The 22,673-nt window shown below is 41.6% G+C and overlaps 2 protein-coding genes across 7 annotated transcripts in view; both read right to left on the minus strand.

The window, feature by feature from the left end:
• Window positions 1–2,538: 2,538 nt before the first annotated feature.
• On the minus strand, window positions 2,539–14,087 carry rasl10a (RAS-like, family 10, member A; the record flags this gene model as incomplete). The annotated part of the gene is made up of 3 exons (XM_079515396.1): window positions 2,539–2,809; window positions 7,826–7,950; window positions 13,872–14,087. The coding sequence occupies 3 exons, from the start codon at window positions 14,085–14,087 to the stop codon at window positions 2,539–2,541; spliced, it is 612 nt and encodes a 203-aa protein (XP_079371522.1).
• Window positions 14,088–16,718: 2,631 nt separating this feature from the next.
• Window positions 16,719–22,673, minus strand: part of ap1b1 (adaptor related protein complex 1 subunit beta 1) — a 37,064-nt gene continuing 31,109 nt past the window's right edge. For 2 of the 6 annotated variants that reach the window (XM_079515892.1, XM_079515891.1), the window contains exon 22: window positions 17,432–18,287. In XM_079515892.1, the coding sequence (XP_079372018.1) occupies window positions 18,213–18,287 (75 nt within the window). In that variant the 3' untranslated portion in view covers window positions 17,432–18,212. Of the gene's footprint in view, window positions 16,832–16,868; window positions 18,288–22,673 lie in introns of those variants that run through there. The other 4 variants (XM_079515890.1, XM_079515889.1, XM_079515888.1 and 1 more) reach the window with 4 other exon arrangements.

Consider the following 22,673-nt stretch of genomic DNA (forward strand, 5'->3'; position numbering starts at 1 on the left):
CTCTATATCTATGATATAGCTGGTATATCTTATTTATTATGGTCAGGTGGTGCCTTTTCCTTCCTCTCAGTAGCAGGTGCATAAAACAAAAGTATTTCATTCAGTGAATGAATCACATATTTTACCACACGGTGGCGACGTTGTCACACTTATGATTCATTCTATTGTTTCAATGTTGCACATTGGATTGGGGAAAATTACAAAGATAAGGCTGCTGTTTTCAAATGCATTTTAATAATGAAATTGTCAAAAGCTAAATTACTCACAAGCTACCAGCACAGTAAAAATAAACATGAGTAATGTTTCTGATTAAAAAAAACTGTAGCCCTTTTTATTTGTTAACATACTAAGACAAATTGATGAGAACTCATGCTACAAGCAGTTGCTTTCTAGTTTATCCCTGGCTGCTACATATTTCTTTTATTATAAATAAACAAAGCCATCTGTCCTCATAGGGTGTTTTAACACAATGTTTGAGCTTGTGCTCTCACATGACATGCCAGTATACTACTACACATCCAAACCACTCATTTGTCCACAAACTGTAAAATAATGTAATACAAAATGAAACAAAAAAGAAAATCACATTTTCACATCAGTGCAATTAAATCCTGACCTGTTGGCTCCTCTACCAACATAAGCATGCAAATCAATGATTCCATGAATCATCTTTATATACAGTAGGCTTATTTACTTTCAGCGCAGCAATATTCACAGACTATTCAGGCCTAATCAAATGAAAATCAACATGTTTTCATTTCATTTAAGGTCCCCTTGTGTTATACTCATGTTGGGATGCCTATGTGTCTTTGGTGGGATACATTATGAATGTCTCCTTTCTCCCTAAAGTGTGTCTGTGAGCATGAAGCATTTCATGTGAGGAATTAGTGAGTATAGGTGGTCAGGACAAGCCTCAAGGATGTTTAATGCTACTTCCTACTTCTAAAAATGAAACATCAGAATTATATTTTGCCATGTAGCTACTCCATGGGTCTTCTTGCCTGAATATAATTCAATTGGGGGAAGGGGCAGGGGTGTCATTCCTATGCTTTTGACCCCCCCCCCCTCTGGTAATTCATTTTTAATTGCCAGTTGGGATAGGATTCATCCCTATACTTCTAGTCAGACAGATTAAATGCATGCATCTCCTTTTGGGAGATGTATTGATAATATGCCAATTTAACAATAAAAAGAATACCGTATATAAAATATAATATATATGATAATTATGTTAACCACATTGACTGTCCCTACTTTGGGCAAATTCAATAAATAAATAATATTACAAATATTGTGAGAATAGCAGATCAACAAGCTCACGGCGCGACAACTCATTGTGAGGTTGTAGACACCCCCCCCCCCCCCCCTCCAACCGCCGCATCCTCCTGTAGCCTCCGCATCCTCCTGTAGCCTCCGCAGCCTCCTGCAAGTAATGTATTCACCCGAAATTGTCAGGAAATGAGGGTGCAATTCAAGTACAGCCTACATCATGATAAGGGTCTGCAGTGTTTTCTGATGCAAGACAACTATAATATGAAGCAGGTGTCACGCACCAAAAATAGGCTAGCTGATGCAAGCTCACAACGTGGCGACACATTGTGAGCTTGTAGATCTGTTATTGTCAGTGCAAGACATGGCGGCAACCTAGGTTATATAAATCACCCAGAATACTCTCCCAATTAAATAATTGTTTTTTTTGTGTACCACAAGAAGCAATTCTGCCCACAAGATTCAGTTCACCAGGTGTACAATCAATCAATCAATGAAGACTGAATCTAAGAAGTTACACTGCCTAGTTTTATCTATTTTAATTATCTTTCATAATAATTTCCCCAAAGATCAGCTACATTTTATTCATAATATCTACCTCACTCACTGTCCTATCTTTTCCTACAGTACATATTACCTGACAAGGAATCCAGAGATGTGTAGTGGTATGTATATCCTGTCCACCTTGCTGAATATGACAAATCGAAAGGGAAGACTCAATGATATTGCTCTTCGTTGTGGGACTTAAAAGCACAGCTTGGTCACAGTCACAGCCAAAAGGCTGTCGCTGCAGGTCAGACTTGTTGCTGTGTGATCTAGGAAGCACAACATCTCACATAGTGTACATGACAGTTGTCTGGCAGGCTGATGCAAAGAGAAGCTCTTATACTTTTACTTTGACACCTTCCACCGACCCTCATTAACATCTGATAACGATTTGAAAAGTTTTGACTAGGAAGTGGCTGGATGGGCATGGGAGGAGTCAATGTATTTTACAGCGCAAAACTCTCCAAGACGATGTCACTTGCCAAAAACAAAGCATTATACATTTTATTTTCTGCAAGTGACTCCGCCATTTGACTAAGTATAGCCTAAATTATAGGCTTCACAAACCTCATTACGAATAATCAGCTCAGTAAAGCAGGAGGCCTCAGGGTATATATTTTTCCAGCCATTTAGATAGAAGTTCTTTTCTCCATCCCCACTCCACTCCACTCCTGAGGAGGGATGGTTGATGTGGGAAGAGGAGGAGGGAGTGTCTCTGCAGGGTCACATGATAGTACAGCGGTTCCTTTGTAGCGCCCCTTGCAGACGAATAGAGGTGTGATTCTGACGCATGCCTCGTGCCACAGCGATACCCAGCAGCTCTTTGAAGAGCAGGACCACATGCCAGTTGAACTTGGCAGAGCATTCCACGTAGCCACATTTCCAGGTTTTCTTCACAAGCACTGAAACTGCTCTGCGCGGGGTGAAGCGATGGCGCTGTAAGTCTCTCTTACTGCCGACCACCAGGATTGGCACCTCACTGCTGCTGCCTTCCCTACAATAGCACAGGGGAGATCAAACAAAGGTCATACAAAGGATGGTGAAGAAAGCAACAGAGAATATGTGGTGGTATTTAATATATATATATATATATTAAAAAAAAACACACAGAAATTCACATACCGGTAAATCAAAATGCCATGGTTTTTTATGTCTTTGAGGACTGAGGGTGATTTATTACCCAAAGCTCTGGCAAACTAATCCTCTTCTCCCCACTAACAGCCAGGTCAGTGACATCAGAAACACGTCTGCTGTCTAGCTGGCACATTCTATCACAGAGGGTCAGCTAACTAACGTAGGACACAAACGCCATGCTACAATCATGTTTTTACCAGACTGACTGGGGGATGTTTAAGGACGCCGCTGGGAATAACGCCAACAAATTCTCAGACTCAGTCATCGGTTTTAACAATGCATAGATGACGTAGTTCCATATAAGACAGTTCGGATGATGTATCCAAATCGGCCCTACACAGTGCCATGTAGAAAGCCTACAAAAAGGCCTACTCCGCAATGATGGAAGACCATGTGGCAACATCAGGGGCACGTTGCAGGTGGTACACACCATAACGTACGGCAAAGCAAAAAACAGAAGTGAACTGAACCTGCTTGCCTCCCTCCCCAATGAGCTAAACACCTACTACGGCCGGTTCGATACCAGCTCCAACTGCAGCAGCCAAGCAGGGCCATCAGAAGCACCAGCAGAGGAGACCAGCCCTCTTACCAACTCAGAGGACGATGTACGCACAGCCTTCACACCGGTCAACATCCAGAAGGGGGTAGGACCCGATGGGATTCCAGACCAGGTCCTTAAAGTATGCGCAGACCAGTTGGCGTGTGTTTTTGCTGACATCTTCAATCTGTCCCTCTCCCAGGCTGTGGTCCCTACAGGTCGACTGGAGACCCGTTACTCTCACCCCGATAGTCAGCAAATGATTTGAGAAGCTGGTGAGGGAATACATCTGCTCCACGCTACCTGTCGCTGGATCCGTAGTGTGGCAGTTTGCATACCGCCAAAAACAGATCGACCGATGATGCTATTCCCATGGCTCTCCACACCTTCCTCTCACACATGGATAACAAGGACAAATATGTACGTAAACTGTTTGTGGCCTACAGCTTAGCATTCAACACCATTGTCCCAGCGAAACACAAGACACAAAGATCTGAGACCTAGAGCTACAGTATATCTGACCCCCTGACCCTCAACACTGGAGCACTCCAGGGATGCGTGCTGAGACCCTCTCCCCTACTCCCTGTACACATATGACTGCACACCCACACAACACCATCAGAAATTATTCAGAACGACATGACAGTGTTAGGCCAAATCGTCAACAACAATGAGTCTGACTACAGAGACAAGATCAACATACTTGATCTTCAGGAGGTCGCAGAGAGATCATGCACCCATCCTCATCGATGGCACTGCAGTGGAAAGGGTCAGTGCGAGTTCAAGTTCCTCGTAGTACAAATCGAGGAGGAGCTCAAATGGGAAAGACACACCATAGAGAAAAAATGCTCAGCAGCGGCTGTACTGGCTCTGACAACTGAAGAAGTTTGGAGTAGGACACCGCACCCTTGGGCTCTACTACAACAGCTCAGTTGAAGGTGTTCTATCAGCCTGATAGAACACTGTGTGAGCTTGACCTTTTTCTTTTTTTTCCACAAGGAAGCATATTAAGGCCTTTACTGGCCTGTGACAAATAAGGTCATATATCTGATGTATATTGTGAGTCATGTCTCCTGCTCTTTTCCTGCCTTGCCTTGCACTCAACTTGAAACATGCTGTATTGTTGTAGTTATGTCAAGCTGTTTTTCTGTTTACCTTTGTGTTTTTGTTGTTTTTTTCTTTTGTTTTTGTTTTCTGGGATTCATATTTATGTTTGATTTCTGTTCATTCATTCATTATTTGGTGGAAAGATTTGTTTTAAATAAAAACAAAGGCCTTTATTGTTCCTAATATGTAAACGACACATCAGCCTGTGACAGCAACTTGTTCCTGTTCATGGCTTTCTCGGCACTGCTGGTCTCAGACAGGAACAAACCTGATAATAAATCTTTACACCTGGGAAAAAACGAATCCATTTTTTTTGGATCAAATAGTAATCTCAGCAAGGCTTCTCAGTTAAAGTGGTGACAATATTATCACATGAAAAGATGAAATTACCTACCTAGGTTCCATCCTGGAGGCAAATCTTTCCGGTGATAAAATGGCCACCAATGTAATCCAAAAGGCAACCAAAGAACAAGATTCTTGTACAGGATCTCCTCGCTGGTCAACAAAAACACCTTGAAGACCCTAACAGCTGGAGCCCTCATACAAGGTATCGTACCACAGCACCTCAAAGGCCCTTAAAACAAGGCTCCAGACTTCCCAAAACAAACTGGTCAGGCTACTACTTGGCCTCACTCCCAGAACCCACTTCACCCTACCCATTTTGATAGGCTGGAATGGTTTAGAGTTGACAACAGTACAGAATCTTGCAATGGGTCTGGTCTACAAGATTCGCTACACCACCAAGATATCCATGTATCTGTCTAAATACTACACACTCACAACGTGTTCAACAAAACACGTGCAACCCAGATTCAGCCAAAACGGGATTAAATTAATTTGACTTGACTCCTGCAAAACTCTCAAAGAGCCCCTACGAACGGCTGCAATTCGAAACTGGCCCCCGTAATAAAACTATTTTTTACCATACTGAACATGTTTTCGCTTTTTTATTATAGTAGGCTATATATAGTTTATATAGTGTATATCTGTACGTCTTTAATTGTTATGATGAATTGAAAATGGTGGACCCTGATCTAAACAAGCTTTTCATGGTTTCGTCCACAAATACGTTTTTGTATTGACTTGTGCTTTTTTCCCTGCTTGATCTCCTGGAGGCAGGCATAAAGTTGTGACTCAGGAACCCATACGTTTTTGAGTCAGTCCTTGTCCCTTTTATGCCAGTATATCAGTATATGCCCATATATTTTGGCATGCACCATTTTGTACCCATATACAGTACAAAGCTGATGGATTCTTTTGCGCTTGTTTGCATCCCATATTTGGGCGTAGCTGCATTGGAACTCTTTATATGGTTATATGGGTGAGTGGGTGATAGCAACAGTTACAGTATGAGTGTGAAGACGTGGACCCCCTTAAGCCAAAATCTAAAATAACATTCACATTTTGGTGGCAGCAGTTCAAATTGACTTTATTGCTTCACAACACTACCTTTTTTCTTTCTTTCTTTTAAACTAAATAGGGTGAAATTATCATCACATTTAGACTTGCATTTAATTTGAAATACTGTGGTAAGTCTGAGACAAGATGATACTGCAGAAGAGTTACAGTATTTTGATTATGTTTATAATATATTAGATCTTGGCTGCTAGGCAAAATCAGGCTGCACCATTTTTGGCTATTAAGCATTCAAACACTCTGCTTCATCCCTACAGAATCCTTGAAACAAAGCAGTTATGCTCTGCGATGCTTCAGCTGGATAAGCAGCATATAAGCACAGAATTAATGACCTGTGTTGCATGGCATCCCCTCTATTATAGCCCTCTTTCCTGTCTTTTCTCACTATACAGCAGAAATTACATTTTTACACACACATTTAACACAGTAAATAAAAAATGGAAACAAATCTGTTAATTACTTGCGCAAGCAGAGTGCGCAAGTAATAGTTTTCGTCCAGTGCTTCGATGCGTATGTCGCCATTTGATGTGTATGCGCCGTGCCAGCGTATGACGTAATGACTACTTTCAGATTACATACATGTATACATAGGGGCATTACCTTTAATCCTCCCGACACTAAAACATATCGTCATTACGTCACCATCGAAAACCAATTACACCCTGGCATTGGGTCCTTTAATCCACATCTTTATTACGTCATCATTTAGAGCTAGTTGTACCAGTTATACCCTGATGTCATATGCTGCTACGATACATACGCATCAAACGGGGCATACGCAAAGTAACCACAGTATACCGCTAATCATCTTACAAATTACACATAGAGGCATTTCCTTTAATCCACCCGACACTGATCGACATATACGTCACCATCGAAAGCCGTCACTCATGCGTATGACGTAATGACTACTTGTGCTTGATATGGCAGTGGTGTCAGATTACATATGTATACATAGGGGCATTACCTTTAATCCTCCCGACACTAAAACATATCGTCATTACGTCACCATCGAAAACCAATTACAGTACTTGCGCGCTCTGCTTGCGCACTAGTAGGCCATTTACTTGTGTGCAACAAGCAAGTAGGCCCTCGACAGAGTGCAGTTCTAGTTTAATCTGCACCCATCCTAAAATAAATGTGTAAATGTTTCTGGTAGGATGGCAGGGTGGGAGCAGCACAGTTTTTCTTTTCTTCAGTCAGTTTCACCTCTCTGTTCTTTGTGTCTCTCATGTTTATTTCTCTTGCCCTTGGTGTTTCGATAATGGCTTCTCTTCATGGGTCATTAACACATGGGCTGTTCATGGCTCAGCCACTGACCCAAGAGCATAAACCCCATGAGAGAATAATATCACTACATGCAAGGGGATTCAACTTTGCAATGTAAGTATTGTCTCATCACAATAATCTCATCAACAGCACCTCTTTAGAGGTTGGCAAATCATTTGTCATCTTTTCCCCCATAAATATACACATATATGCAGGTATAGACCTATAGCAAGAGCTAGGAGGACAGAGCTTTTCTTTTGTTCGTTTTGTTTATAACGCTAGAATTTACTGATGCACCTCTCGCTCTCCAGTGCTCAGGGAGAAGGAATTGCCATTCATTAAGATACATCACAAAGAGTGAACTGTCTGTCACTGTCACACTGTCAGAAAAATGGAATTGCATGTGGAGCTGTGGGATTGCATGCTGTCATGGGAAGACTCGAGTCACATTCGGATTGCGATTGCTAGCATATATCCAGGCAGCCACAGCTAACAAGTTGCATGCGACTGTATTTCAAACACCAAACAACGTACTACTGACCATACCTATGCTCCACTATCTGCTGCCTAATCATCTTGACGTATTCAAAGCTCTCCACACAACAGATGTCGTAGACCAGGATGTAAGCATTGGCATTGCGAACCCCTCTGCAGCGCAAGTCCAGCCACTCCTTAAAAGAGAAACACAGGACAGAAAACATTGATATGTAGTTATATTTGAGTCAATCATTTTTACAATTAGAAGCTCTTCTAAAGCACCAGCTTGTAAATAACAGCTTCCAAGAACCTAGAGGAAACGGTGCATGGAAAATAAGCAAACACGTGGGGCGTTTATCAGGACAAACATTAGAATTACAGTACTGTATACGGCGATTAGAACTGCTACTCTGTTTCAGGTTGGTTACACAGTGCAGCCTCAGAGGGCAAATAGCACTATTAGTTTAATGGTAATGATTTCCTAACAATAATTAAAGCATAGCACAGTTGAATACATTTTCTGCTGCTAGAGGGACAAACAGTTCGGCCATGACATGGTGACCTGTTAATTGCACTCCCATGCCCTCTCCACCTGGCCACTGCCATTACCAGTGTGCAGTGATAAGTAAGTAAGTTATTTTTGCTGGTTTAAAGATGCAGCTAGAAAAAGAGGAGAGCATCAGGGGAGAGAGGGAGAAACAAACTGCCCAAGGAAAGAGAAAAGACAAAACAGAGACCTGAACAGGGGAAGATTAAAGAGTGCCAGAGGATTGCGGGATGTATAAACAGTTGTGTGAACATACTATAACCTCTGGTCCAGTGTAGACATCATCTAATGGGCGGGGTAATGGACTGTGAGGCTAGCGATTCAGCTAAAACTCAATTCCAAATCGAATTCAATATAAAATACTCATATCATAAAAAGGGCCAGCAATGTTAACATTGAAATACATCTGAACATAGACCAATAAATAATATTGAACAACTTTGAATCTTTGCAAAAAAAAGGACATTATTTATTCATAGTGTATGGTAGCAATGGTATGTCTAACCCAAATTTAACACAATGACCTCAGCATATTCCTCCCTGGGAAGGTTATGGTTGGGGTTGGGGTTGAAACATCAACGTGAACATGATCTATGCAACGAAAGTCATTTTTACTTTTTGAGCGATGCCTCCACTTCAATATGCAGCTATGTGTGTCCATGTCTGTCTGTATGTATGTGTATGTATGTATGTATGTATGTATGTACAGTATATGTCTAAGCACGCGAGGTGCAACACAGTAACTCTGTCATTTCTCGATCGATCGCTCGCCGGACCCGGCCTGGCCCCCTGGGCACGTTCCTGGGGGTCTGGATGTTCCAGGGACCCCCGGGGACCCCCACAAGGTAACTCTGTCATTTCTCGTCCGTTTTGGACACGGGTGGCTTGCAGGAACTAGGCCGCCCCCCTGGGCACGTTCCTGTGGGTCTGGATGTTTTAATTTAGACTGTGTGCATTAGGAAAAGACGCTGCGGGAGATGCCGATGGTGATGGATGTGAGTTCTAATGATGACAGTACTACTAACATTTGTCAAATTGTCAGCCAAGAATAATTGCCATCATTCAATTGGGAGACGGGATTTGTGACACAAGTGTGCTTGCGTTTAGGTGAGTGAGTGGGAGGGACTCGCTTGCATGCAGGCAGGGAGATAATGAGATGATCAGGCATGCATACAAACATGGAGGCGCACAGATCATTACCAGCAAAGGTGGGCAAGACAGGGAAAAGGGGGAGAAAGAGCATAAGGAACGAGGCCACAAAATGACATCGTGACTGAGGTTAAAAGTGAAAAGATTGCTCAGAGATATCAGATTTCCGGAATCAAAATGCATGCAAAAACACAACACGTTTTCATTTCAGTGCGTTGTTGCCGTGGTAGTACATATTCCAAAACATGTGTCCCAATATATATATTAAGTTTCAGTGATGTGAATCATCACTGATCGCCCTGGGAGATGCATACATCTTAATGTACAATGCAAAGCTGACAATGTGATATATACTTATTGGCATCCATTCTACAGTAGGTGCTTCAGATGCAGCCTCATATCACTGTGGGCTAAAAATAGAACCTTGTGTTCTCTCATCCAATATCTCTTTGTCACCCAGGTCTTGTTTTTAATGTGGGGGAGGAGCTTACAGTACATCCAACACCGCAGTGTTGGAACTCAACACACCCACCTCTTTAAAAAAAGAAGAAAACCCAGGGAAATGAATGAAACTGAGTGAGAAAAAAAAAGCAATTCGTAGATACAGTCAAATAAATCAAAATCGTTATTTCTGTACAATCTGGAGTATTGATTTAACCCTGAAACATAGCTAAAGAAATCTGTATAGTAAAATGCGGGGTGTTAATTTAACTGAAAGTTAAATTAACTGAAAGTGTAGACTTTGAAAGTAAAAGTAGCATTCCTCATTTTACTGTGTATTTCTAGAGCCAAACAAAGCCGTCATGTCCTGCATCATTAAGAGAGGGCAGCTCACTGGTATTGGGTGCGTGTTGTGATACGTGCGTTATACGTTAGATAATAGAGTTGGGGGAAGGCTGTGTGGTATCTGAAGATGAGCCCCAAATGGAAGGCTGTGTGGTATCTGAAGATGAGCCCCAAATGGAAGGCTGTGTGGTATCTGAAGATGAGCCCCAAATGGAAGGCTGTGTGGTATCTGAAGATGAGCCCCAAATGGAAGGCTGTGTGGTATCTGAAGATGAGCCCCAAATGGGGAAGGCTGTGTGGCATCTGAAGATGAGCCCCAAATGGCCAAATTGTTCACATTGGTCAATAAGATTGTAGAATGTCTTATATCCATTGGGCGTAACGTGTCATGGATGACCTATACAGTTTGCTAATCTAGTTTAGCCTGGAAACCAGACGAATCTCCCAGTGAAAAAAAGAAGCCCTCGGCAGATTAGTCTGGCCCGATCGGTTATGACTGATTTAGCTGCCCCCGAAGTTGTGGGGCACCAATCAGGGCCCAGTATGCAAATATGGGGCGGGTTTATTATCATATCACCAGAGGCTTTTTGGAAATGCAGGTTCCACACAGAGATTCCAGACTAATATCTATGCACTGTGATATTAGTCTGGCCATGCGAGACTAAATCAAGTTATGCAGCTGGTGCTGCTGGTCTCTCACCTGCCTCTCCTCTGTAAAAGGGAACAAATATTTAGATTAATGTTGTGTAAGCTTTTGAAAGGGTGATGGCTTACATTACACTCATATGTCAGTGCATGCACCAAGCATCCTGAACACGTAACATTATGTTACGTGTATTACAGAATGCACACGTCACATTTCTGCCAGGCCTGTGTGTATGCGTTTGACAGCTCCTATCTCAAGGCTCTGCTAAAAAGGGCACCGGATGATTCATGTGCTGTTTTACCTGACGCAAGATAAGAGCCAAATCAATTCCATATCATTATCATAGATGGCATTGACTGAGATAACCACAAAAATTAGCAGATAAACCAGCAGAGTGAAAGAGAATGTTGTGTGGGAGGGTGCCATGGTGATACATTATGACAATAACCCCCACCCCCCCAAACCTAAACATAATAGAAAAACAAAAACGTGTGCCTGATGTGCTGCTTAGAATCCATCTGTCATCACATCCCATCGACAGACTGTGACAGATGCTTTCCAAACACAAACAGCAGACAGACAGCCAGGATGGCGAGGCCGCACAGCAACCAAATTATTATTTCCATCAGACTCACAGTAAAATCATGGAATGTTAACCTGTTCCACATTAACCCTATTTTGGGAGTCACCATTTTCAAAAGTAGCCTAGGCCTATATTCTTAATTTATACTCTTCCAGTGCTAGAGAGAAGGACATGGACAAAATTAGTCTTTTATATTTTGTTGTATGGTCATGATGCTTGCTGAAAATAGATTTTCAATTTGAAAATCAGTTTGTATTGGCCTAAATTAGGCTTTAGTGTTTCAGAGCAGACAGGTAACTATGCTGTCTCAGAGTGGAGGCGTACACCGTACATGCTCAGCCTGTACTGTTGTCCAGCTTGTTTTTATTATGAGGGAAACAATTTGAACCCCCATTTGGTAAACTTTATTTCAACAGTGTCCATTAAACTCTATGTAACCTAGCTAATAGACTGCAGCAGATTCTGTCTCTTCTCTCTATTAGTCTTTTGTTCCCTGCAGTCCTTTAAGAGGGCTGCATGCTTTAATTCAATCTGCACTGGTAATGGAAGTAAATCTCAATCAGGTGTCTTTGTGTGTGTCAGCCCTGCTTCAACATTGTGTCCTGTGACCCTGACCCAGGTTACATTTCTGTGCAGAGCATGGGGGCAGGACCAGTGGGTCACAGAGCATGGGGGCAGGACCAGTGGGTCACAGAGCATGGGGGCAGGACCAGTGGGTCACAGAAAGGGAGGCAGGACCAGTGGGTCACAGAAAGGGAGGCAGGACCAGTGGGTCACAGAAAGGGGGGCAGGACCAGTGGGTCACAGAAAGGGGGGAAGGACCAGTGGGTCACAGAAAGGGAGCTGGTGAATCAAGAATGTCTGATATGTCCCACCAGTCCTATCATAATGAATAGGACACAACGACCAGAATATGAACAGAAACACTATACAACACATATTTCAGGACCATTCTGGAACAAATGGATAACCATAAATCTATCCGATCAAAATGTCGTTGCATGAGGTTAATGTGTTTCTTTGCCCATTATTCCTTATACACGGAGGATTCACTGACCCCTTCCCCCGGTTCAATGCAGCCCAATTCCATTCTGAAATGGATCAATAATGGAATTATATGGAGCAACGTGGAACTACAGTACAATGTGAGAAAATGAACAGCTGTGCTCATGAAATCTTTGAATGTGACTCAGGGGGAGAGACGGGAAACGCATCCTCTCTAATTCCCTTCTTTCTACACCTGGCTGCCTGTTCCCTAAAGGGGGTTAAACAACATTAAGATGAAGAAAGAAGAAACTCAATTCGATTGCCTATATTGAAGATATGAGGAGAGGTACAACCCTCTTAAGTCTTAATGCATCCTAGCACCATAAATCTGTCTCTCTTCACTAGTTGGATGGTCTACAAGACCTTGATTGTAAGTTGTAACTCTTTGTGTTAACACAGCGTTTACTGTGTAGAACATCAAGGTCAATAAGATCAAGATCAAGAGGCCTATGGCTCAGATACGCTTTCTCCTATGTGGCAGCTCTCCTGTATACATGTGTGTGGGGTGGAGGGGGGGCTTCTAGAAGCAAGTACCATACAATCAGGGATTGTATGGGAGCTCTATCTAGTATAGCAACCGTGGAAATGTCCTTCTTGGGTGCTTTACAGCATGCTCCTCAGAGACGAGAGTTTGTTACACTTGTCAAGACAGCAGAGAATTATAATATAGTGTGGTTGCATATTCAGTTCACAACAAAAAATATCATGGTGTAATTATCTGTATACAGAAGCAATCAACAAAGATTCCCTTGAACCCCAAAGCACAACAGTACACAAAGCTCAGCAAGGATAAATTAAATATAAATAATTGTATTTAAATCAGGAAGTACAGGAATAATATCCCTGCAACCCTATCATACAAACTGGCATTGTATGGGGGAAGGTAACAGACTTGAAGGGTCAGAGAGAGAGAGAGAGAGAGAGAGAAGAGAGAGAGAGAGAGAGAGAGAGAGAGAGAGAGAGAGAGAGAGAGAGAGAGGCGAGTTTAAGTCAAAGTACTGTAAGCTCTCCAAGGCTCAAGTCAACCAGGTCTCCATAGCAACTGGGGACATCTGATAGTGATAGAAAAAAATACAATTGGTGTTTTGTCTTTGCCCATAGTCATAAACAGAAGAGTTGAGACAAAGAACCATCTAAGTCCATAATAATTATCCAAAATGTATAAATTATGAGAGGTCAGGACAGATAGGACCTTTCGGGGAGGGGTCAGAATAAATGATGGACTTAAATGGTTCTTCATCTCGACTCTATAAAAAGGAAATACATAAAACCTACATATTCAATCAATCTGACAAAAGATTATAACAACAACAACCATATACTGTATAGGTACAAGTGTCTTAAATATAAATATTACCTGGCTCGAGCTGGCTGGAAAGGAAGAAATTGGCGGGACATCTAAAATCTTCAGCTCGTACATGTTGCCATTCAATATGACGGAGGGTCTGTATACATATCTGGTTCTGGTCGGTGTGTACTCCTCTGAGAAATCATTATAGATGAATTGGCGTATTATAGAAGTTTTACCGACTCCGGGAGCACCGATAACTGCGATACTTAGCGTTTCAACCATCCCTGGAGCACAAGTTCAGGACCATGGACAGCAACAACAACTACCGTAGAAAACAAATTGTTTTTGTGTTTGGGGTATAGTGCTGCAATTAAACGAATAAATCAGCCGTGGCTCCTATGGGGGCTACGAAAACTACACTTCCAAATACCTCTCCCAGCTGAAATTAATCCATGCAATTACTAGTCAAAAGATATAAATACATAAAATCACTCCTTCAATCAAGAGCGTGCAACGTTCCAGAGGTTCTTCGCAGTGCCTGCATTCCAAAAGGGAGAAACTCTGCTCATCCTCAGGGGACATCCCCTAGCGACCTCGTCCCCTAAGAGGAAGCGTAAAGTCTGTCCCTGTGGTCTCCACATGGACATAATCACAATCACAAACACTGTGGATTTTCACCTTGCCTAAGAGCAAATGAGCTCACTGGCATGCCTGTAACGGATCTTCAGTCAATATGTGTCTCTGCACATTCCCACTCATTTCCAGCTGATGCACCACTACCACTGACTAGCCCACGGCTGACACCTCGACACGGAAGACGAGAGACCGACAGTCATCCTTCAAGATAGACGTCCCACGTGTTTTACTGTTGAATACGATTCCACAAAAATGTTTTTAAACGCAGGTGGTGAATGGTAATTAGGGTGAAAATTGCTTTCCACAGACTGCAGACGTTCGCTTTCTGTAAAGGCATGTGCCTTGTGTGTCTGTTGTTGAATAGCGGGTGCATGCGCTTCTCTCTCTCTCTCTCTCTCTCTCTCTCTCTCTCAGCAAAAAAATGGCAAATCCCTCGCTCCCTCGTACATCCAATAGGATCATGTCATGCAGGTGAAAGCGCACAAATGAATGCAAATAAAATGTAAAGGAATGAGCAGGAATTCATAGTTATTTCTGGGTGAAGGCTTTATTTAAGCAGCATTTCTAAAGATCACGACTGATCAACTGTTCTTGGATGAGGGAAATGTGTCCCATCCTACCAATTAGGCTAATGAACTGGAGACATTATAGACCCCCCCCCCCCCCCCCATTAGCTCTGCCATTATCAGGCCTATAGCCTTGTGATCTCGATTCCAAGGTCATGACTTTAAAAAAAGCGTTTACAAATTATCATCTTCTGAGTTATGCTGCAGCCAGAATTAAAATGACAAACCCTAATTTATAGTATAATATATAAATGTTGTGAATACCTGCAGTCTAACTGTATGCATCACACATGTATAAAAAACACACTTACACCTGATCGTAGGCTACACATTTGCCTCGACTGGCTCGACAATTCGGTCCGACTTAAACAATTAACATCATGTTTTTATAATCATAGTACCGGATGATCATTGTTTTGACAGGGAAACTGCATGCTGTAGCTTTCTAGAATACATTTGTACAGTGTTAGCAGAGAACACATTTCGAACAGTGTTAGCAGACACAACACAAACCCTGGTTAAACCTTCACCGTTTCGAGTGTCACTCAGCAGAATGCTTTCAGCAGTGGATAAGACTCAGACTTCACCTTTGGCTCAAGGGAGAAGAAAGCCAACTAAAGTCTGCTGAATTACAATGCCAAGCCGTGAAGGATGCTCAAGTCACCAGTGCTGTAAAACCAACTCCCTGGCTCATGAGCAGTGTTGGCCGGGCAATATTACTTATTACCTTAAAAAAGTAATATTATATTTCTTAGAATCAAGACTAATATATTACATATTATATTACATATTACTTTTGACCCCGCCCACAAAAAAGGGATCATGTACAACACAATCTGTTTAGTCAGTTTCTTTTAGAACTGAATCCAATTGTTTTGAATAATAATATTAAGAATGAGAATAAGAGTCACCAATCTTCCATATAATATTGCTGTTTTGGCAGAGTAATACCTTACTTTACTTGTTAATGGATAAAGTAATATTATTACAGTAATACTACTAACTATAGTTACTGCATGCCCAACACTGAGCACAGGGCTATATGTCTTTAAAATGTCACTAATGAGTATATGCCCTGTAGTATACACACAGCTTTGTGGGGGCAATTTGTGTCAGGGTCAATGGGAAGAAATCTCTGCTCACCACAATAGCATGGGAATACAATGGTCTACTCGTAGCTCGGCCACTTACCATTAATGACCACAGGGGATATACTGTCAGTGTGACCACTGGCGTGAGACCATAATGTAAGGCACTATGAGAAGTGTGAAACAATCATAGCATGCATGTATATTTACATTAAGTGCTTTACCAAATTACCTTACAGGGAATAAACAACAGACCCGTCTGAAGTGAGTGGTGCTGTACTGTACTTGTGCTGTACATACTGTACTGTACTTACAAGCCCTCCTTCCTGGTTCCCTGGCTGTGCAAAAGTGACACTTGGTGAACAAACGCTATAACGCTATTTTCGTGATAGGACAGACAGACCCAGGGACACACATAGCCGTGGTTGCACCACTCAAAAAAAGATGCCCATTTTGATGCCACCACTGTAGTATTTTAACTTTTTCTCATGATTGATGAGTAATCTTTTTAAAATAGTTTAAATGTTTATATAATGTTTCACCTCCGTTTTCGGATCAGTTGTTACGTATGTCTAATAAACATACATCCTGTGCACTGTGCATGCATATGGAAAAAACTAGACTTGTGTGAATATCAGATTTTTAATAGTTCTGTCTCAAATGAAATGCACACAACAAAATCGAGTCAGAATTTTTCCATCACCAGCATCATGAATCAACCACCACCACCACCCACCTGCCCTCCAGACGCGCGCACGCACACACACACACACACACACACACACACACGCACACACACAGTCACACACACCCACCTCTAAAAGGCGTCTGTAAGTGCATACATCCTGCAGAACTGGTCAAAGAGATTTCAGTCTAATAAAAAATAAGACAGAAAGACAAACATAATTTGGGTCTTTTTACCTCCAAGCATTGTTCTCAGATGGCTGAGGTGCATGGAAGGCTACAGTGAAAAGACAGAAAAAAACAAAAAAAATCAAGCTAGGTGAGAAAGAGCACATACTGTAGCAGATATGACTACATATCTGCCACTCACCCCAATTGCCAGATTTACACTAATTGCTCTACAAACAAAAACTAAACAAATGGAATGATTACAAGACAGTCTCTGTCTACAGTCTTCAGATTACTCACACACCAAAAGGGAGAAATGCACACTTAAACCCATGCATGCACACAGCACACAAGACATTCTGCTTTAAGAGATGGTATAGGAGGACCTGTGACAAGGAATGAATTTGAACAAAAACAAAATGTGAAAAGGTATGAGAACCCAAAATCACATAAGGTTAAGTCCAACAGATAAGACAAAATAGGATCAGAGATTATTCTTTAATGTCTCAACCTGTACCCAGACAGACACACGCACTCCAATTTAAACAGGTGATTTGGGAATGAGGGTTGGGTAACAGCCGAGGTGAGGAAACAGGAGCTTGGTACTGTCATATTTTAATTTGAAATCCCCCAAATAAATATGCGGACTGTGGTGATTTGACTGCTGATTACAGACTATAAATAGACGCCGGTTTGCTAAGATGAGGTAATCAGAAACAGATAACCATGCAGCAAAGACATTCATTGGAATACAAATCTCATTTTACAATCTGTTCCAAAACATTGGGGCTTCCTTTCCCTTTAAAAAAAGGGGTCAAACCAGAACAGCTCAAGCTAGGAAAGCCATAACGGCTGGGTCTGTAAATCATGCAGGTGTAGCACTAGCCAATATGACAGATACATTTGAGACTGAATTGTACATTGTGTTTAATATATAAACATCAAAAACTCATATGTGAGAATGGGATAAAGCTAGACATGGGACATCACACAAACCTCTGCAGCCTTAGAAATATGGATGGGCAAAGTATTAGAATCCAACAAGAAACTGTTAAAATGTTCCAATCAAGAAGCTGGATGCCAAAGGAAGACACCTGGTCTCCAGGCTACAAGCAACCAGAATTGATTTATGTTTTGAGAAAGGTAGTATGGGTCTGAAAAATCGGGTAGGGCAGGGCAGGACTTGTTCCAGAAATCTGGGAGACGGAAGGTAGAGCTTTGGGCTGCTCCTTATGCTTCTCTAGTAACTCTAGTCTGTGAGTGATTCAGTTCTTCAGCGCTGCCTCATAGCTCTGGAACACACACTGGGATACCTCTGGAGCTCTGCATTTCAGAGACACCTGAGAACGGAGAGAAGAGACAGGGGAGGGTCATGCTGTGTATGGGCAGGTAGACATACAGCATTTTAATGAGCGGAGTTGTTGTAGATGTAGTTTATTGAGGATGGGTTTAGAAGGTACAGTACACTCAAAATCGTGATTCATGAATCTCATTAAGAGACAGAAGATAGGACATTACAATACAAATAAAAATAAAACAAATAGGAATACAATAAAAAAAAATGACACTGACGAAGGCCTGCGCGCCGAAACGCGTTTGTCTGTCTGGTATGACTGCTGCTGCGGAGCACTTATCATTAAACAAAGACTCTTACTCGACTGGATGTGCGGATTTTATTCATTTTCAATAAAAAAATTAAAACATTGTACATCCACACATTTATAGAATTTTACTAGCTACAGTCACTATATACACGTTACTCCAAACTGAGAGTAGCTTCAGGATCTGATAAATCCTGTCAAAAGACTTTCAAGTAGTGTTCATACTGAAGCAGCCACTATTCCTGAGTGCCTGGAACAGGATATTTTACAAGAAATGCATAAGCCTTGCAATTACAGCATGACAGCAGGATTAGAATCAAGCCATTCTCTAAATGATTCACTCAACTATAACCTGGGGGTCCATTATCAATGTGAGGTGTCAGTCGGACTGACTGAATAGAATCTGACTGAGTTGGACAAAATTAATTCAACAACAGCAAGACCATGGCTAATTGGCTATCCTCAAGAACTAAAAGAAGCCGTGTTCAGATGCAACATTCTCAACCTTCTGGTATTGTTCAATTGTGAGGCTCCTTGGATGTTGACTCAATGAACTCTGGTCTCTTTACAAATGCATGCTGCTAGCAGCAACATTCAGGCGAGTGTTCCCCTGTCAGCAGTGTGAGAAAACGAGGATGCTTTCACGTATGTATAGAATTATATTTCCCCATCCAATAAAATTGCCTGGGTAGTGTGGCAAGTGCAGGATATTCCACTTGTATTACTTTTGTCTGACTAGTACTTATGTACAGTACACTGAACCTGAATTATATAGCTGGACTGAATCAGATTTTTCCAAATGCCACGATATCTAGCCTATAGATAGTGATGATATTGTGGGTACTATGTTTCATGAACTATTTACAAAACATATTTGATAAATAATCACCAATATTGCCTTTATAATATCTAAGTGGGTAAAGGCAAATAGAACAGCTATAAGCACGCACACACACACACACACACACACACACACACACACACACACACACACACACACACACACACACACACACACACACACACACACACACACACACACACACACACACACACACACACACACACACACACACACACACACACACACACACACACACACACACACACACACACACACACACACACACACACACACACACACACACACACGATGTGAGCAGTTGCAGGAAAACTAAAAACAACAGAAAGGCAAAGGTAGTTAGTTTATGTGATCAAGACCGTGGTTAATTGATTGACACATTGCAGTAATAACTGCATTTGTGGGAGCGTAATTAAGTGTGTAGAATCTTTTCCCCATTTGTATGTAGGTTGATTTTGTCCTGCATCTATACCAAATTTTAGTTGGCTGTGAGCTTTCTACTTTTAATGAAGAGACATTACAGTGAAAGGGGAGACCTCACAACAAAGTCATGATTCAAGTGCAAGTAAAAAGACAGAATACTTGTAGTTTATCATGATCTACTAGGTCACTAGGTTAAAGTTATAAATATTTCAAGCATGAAATCGGCCTATCATAAGTAGGTTAGCAAAAAATAATGTGAAGTCTGGTGTCTTGGCATATAGGCGGGTATGCAAATGGCATCGCGATAGAAAGGGGTGTATATTTCTGTGTTGAAAATGCATCACTTAAGACACAAACCCTTGCAATCATTAACTGAGGTGTGATGGGGAAAATCAAATAATACCATTGGTCACATTGTTGCCATGGGGACAGGGGATGTGAGATGAGGACACTCCACTGTACTTGAAAATAGGTAGATACACAAATAGTGAGGCATCATGGGAGAGCAGAGCCAAATTAAACAGTGTGATGTTAGAGAATTAGGCCAAGACATGCTCTACCCTAAAAATAAGAGAAAAGAAAAGAAAAAATGATAGGTCAGCAAAAGCAAACACCATACAAGTTAATATACCTCCCCAGCTCAGATAGACTTGACGGTCTGTTCTAAAAGAGCAAAGAGAAACCTTCACAGCCACAGGTCAAAGAGAATCATGCAATGGCAGGATTTTACTTGTTTAGCCCTAAAAATAGCTAGTGTCAACAAAAGGCCATGGGCATCTTGGTTGTCATGTGCTGTGAGAGAGACAGGAATGGGGCCATGCAGCAGACAGAACAGAAGCACAGAGTGGCAGATGAGTGCATTAAAGTCAACAAATTACATCTTATGATGGTATCAATAGGTTAATTAGGATGAGCTTCCCAGATCCATTAAGCTAAGGAACCCATTTTTTTAAAAGTGAATAAGACCAAAGAAGAGAAAGGAGCTTAATTTTTTTTAATAATAAACTAATAATAAAAAGATTGAAATTGAAGCAAGCATTAAAAAGAATGTTGCTCAAACAAAAAACAACCTCCATGTCCTGAATAGAGGGTATGCACGGGACATCATCATAATACCTGGAAGTTATGCAGGAACACCTACTGAGTGGCAAAAAACTACTTTCTGACCTTGACAGCCCATACATCTAAACAGAAAAGTCCTATTTGATTGCATTAAACAATGTTAGACTCACTTTGCCACTTGATTTGCCATTCACTTTATGCATGCGCAAATTGCGCATACCCTATATAAATGAAGAATCACCACAATTGGAGACAGACGGAGGGAAATAATAAAAAAACAAAAGGATGTGAAAAAGAAAAAATCTAAATCACAGACAATCCACTCTAAATCTTGATTATACAAGTCAAATTATATGACTTACCTCAAGGGCAATAGACTAATCATGGATTTGTCAGAAGAAAAACAACAAAAGAAGTGTTGTAACCTGCCGTTTTTTTCTTCTTTCTAATTATTTGTTCGGCCCAAAAATGTTGTCATGATTTGTCACGACTCCAGTTGGCTTTGTTCGCAGCGTAAACGTCTAATACTTTCTGAAATGTCTATGAGGAAAATGAACGGAGAATCATTTCCTGGGCCATGGTAGGGGGCGGGACTGCGACGCTCTATTGCGCTAATCACAAAGACAAGCTATGCTGCTAACACACACACACACACACACACACACACACACAACCCAGTATACACATACACGGCCCGTCGTTCACATCAAACATTACCACTCAACGTAACGCAGTCGCAGCGGAGGCTGTAAAATATCTCCACAAAAGTTTACTAGTTTCCTGCAGATCGGCTACTTTCGCCGTTTGATAACTTTGATTTGTCCTAAACTCCTAATGTTGGTTGTTCGTAGACCAGGGCAGGCCGAGTGGCTGCTTGAGCCCTGAGCAGCACGCATGCAGCTTAGGAGTCTGTGCACACATGGGCGCTTATTAATGAAGCGGTGGAGCCGCGGAGAAAATATTATTATGAGGATCCGATTGGCACTTTTTGTTGCCCCCCTGATCACTTGACTAGGATAGCAAGTCATGTCATTCACACCACGGCCATCTCTACACTGTACACAATATACGCCTTCATATTTTTTTGCGGATCTACACTGATCTCCCTATGAAATCCTCAGGACGGAAATTCGTCCTGAGGAGAACTTTAAGCCCCCCCCCCCCCCCCTTCCCCCGTACTAAAATACATTAAATTGCACACCATGAATACAAACAAGCAGACTGAGTAACGAGCTGGGAGGAGAGTTACACCAAGGTCAACGCTGTGGAGCAGACAGACGTTCAGAAATTCTAAGACAAACGCAATCCATAATGGGTGGAGGGAGAGCAGTGCTGTTTTTGGCAGCAAATTTTAATTGGTCTTAAATAGTCTTTGGAATGCAACTTAATTTAGTTTGTCATATTTTAGTCAGTCTAGTTTTAGTCGACTAAATGTCATAAGATGACTCGACTAATATCTAGTTGATTTAGTTGACTAAAATGTATTTTGGCGGGCCTCACTGCCGTCGTAATGGCGTAATTAGATCTGCTATTTTCAGTATGCAACCAAGTGTAAAATGACTTGTGTCTTACTTATACTGGATCTATTGTCCACTAGTCCCTTGCAAACATTTTAGTCTAGTTGTTTTGTTTTGTTGATGAAATTGTCAACATATTTAGTCTTAGTCATCATAGCTTAGTTTCCATTTAGTTTAAGTCAGTGAAAAAAGGTAGTCGACGAAATCAACACTGGTGGAGAGAGTAGCCAGGGTTTCATGTTCATGTCACGACTATACACA

The sequence above is a fragment of the Electrona antarctica genome (assembly GCF_951216825.1).
Source record: "Electrona antarctica genome assembly, chromosome: 12".
In the NCBI taxonomy this organism is placed as follows: domain Eukaryota; kingdom Metazoa; phylum Chordata; class Actinopteri; order Myctophiformes; family Myctophidae; genus Electrona; species Electrona antarctica.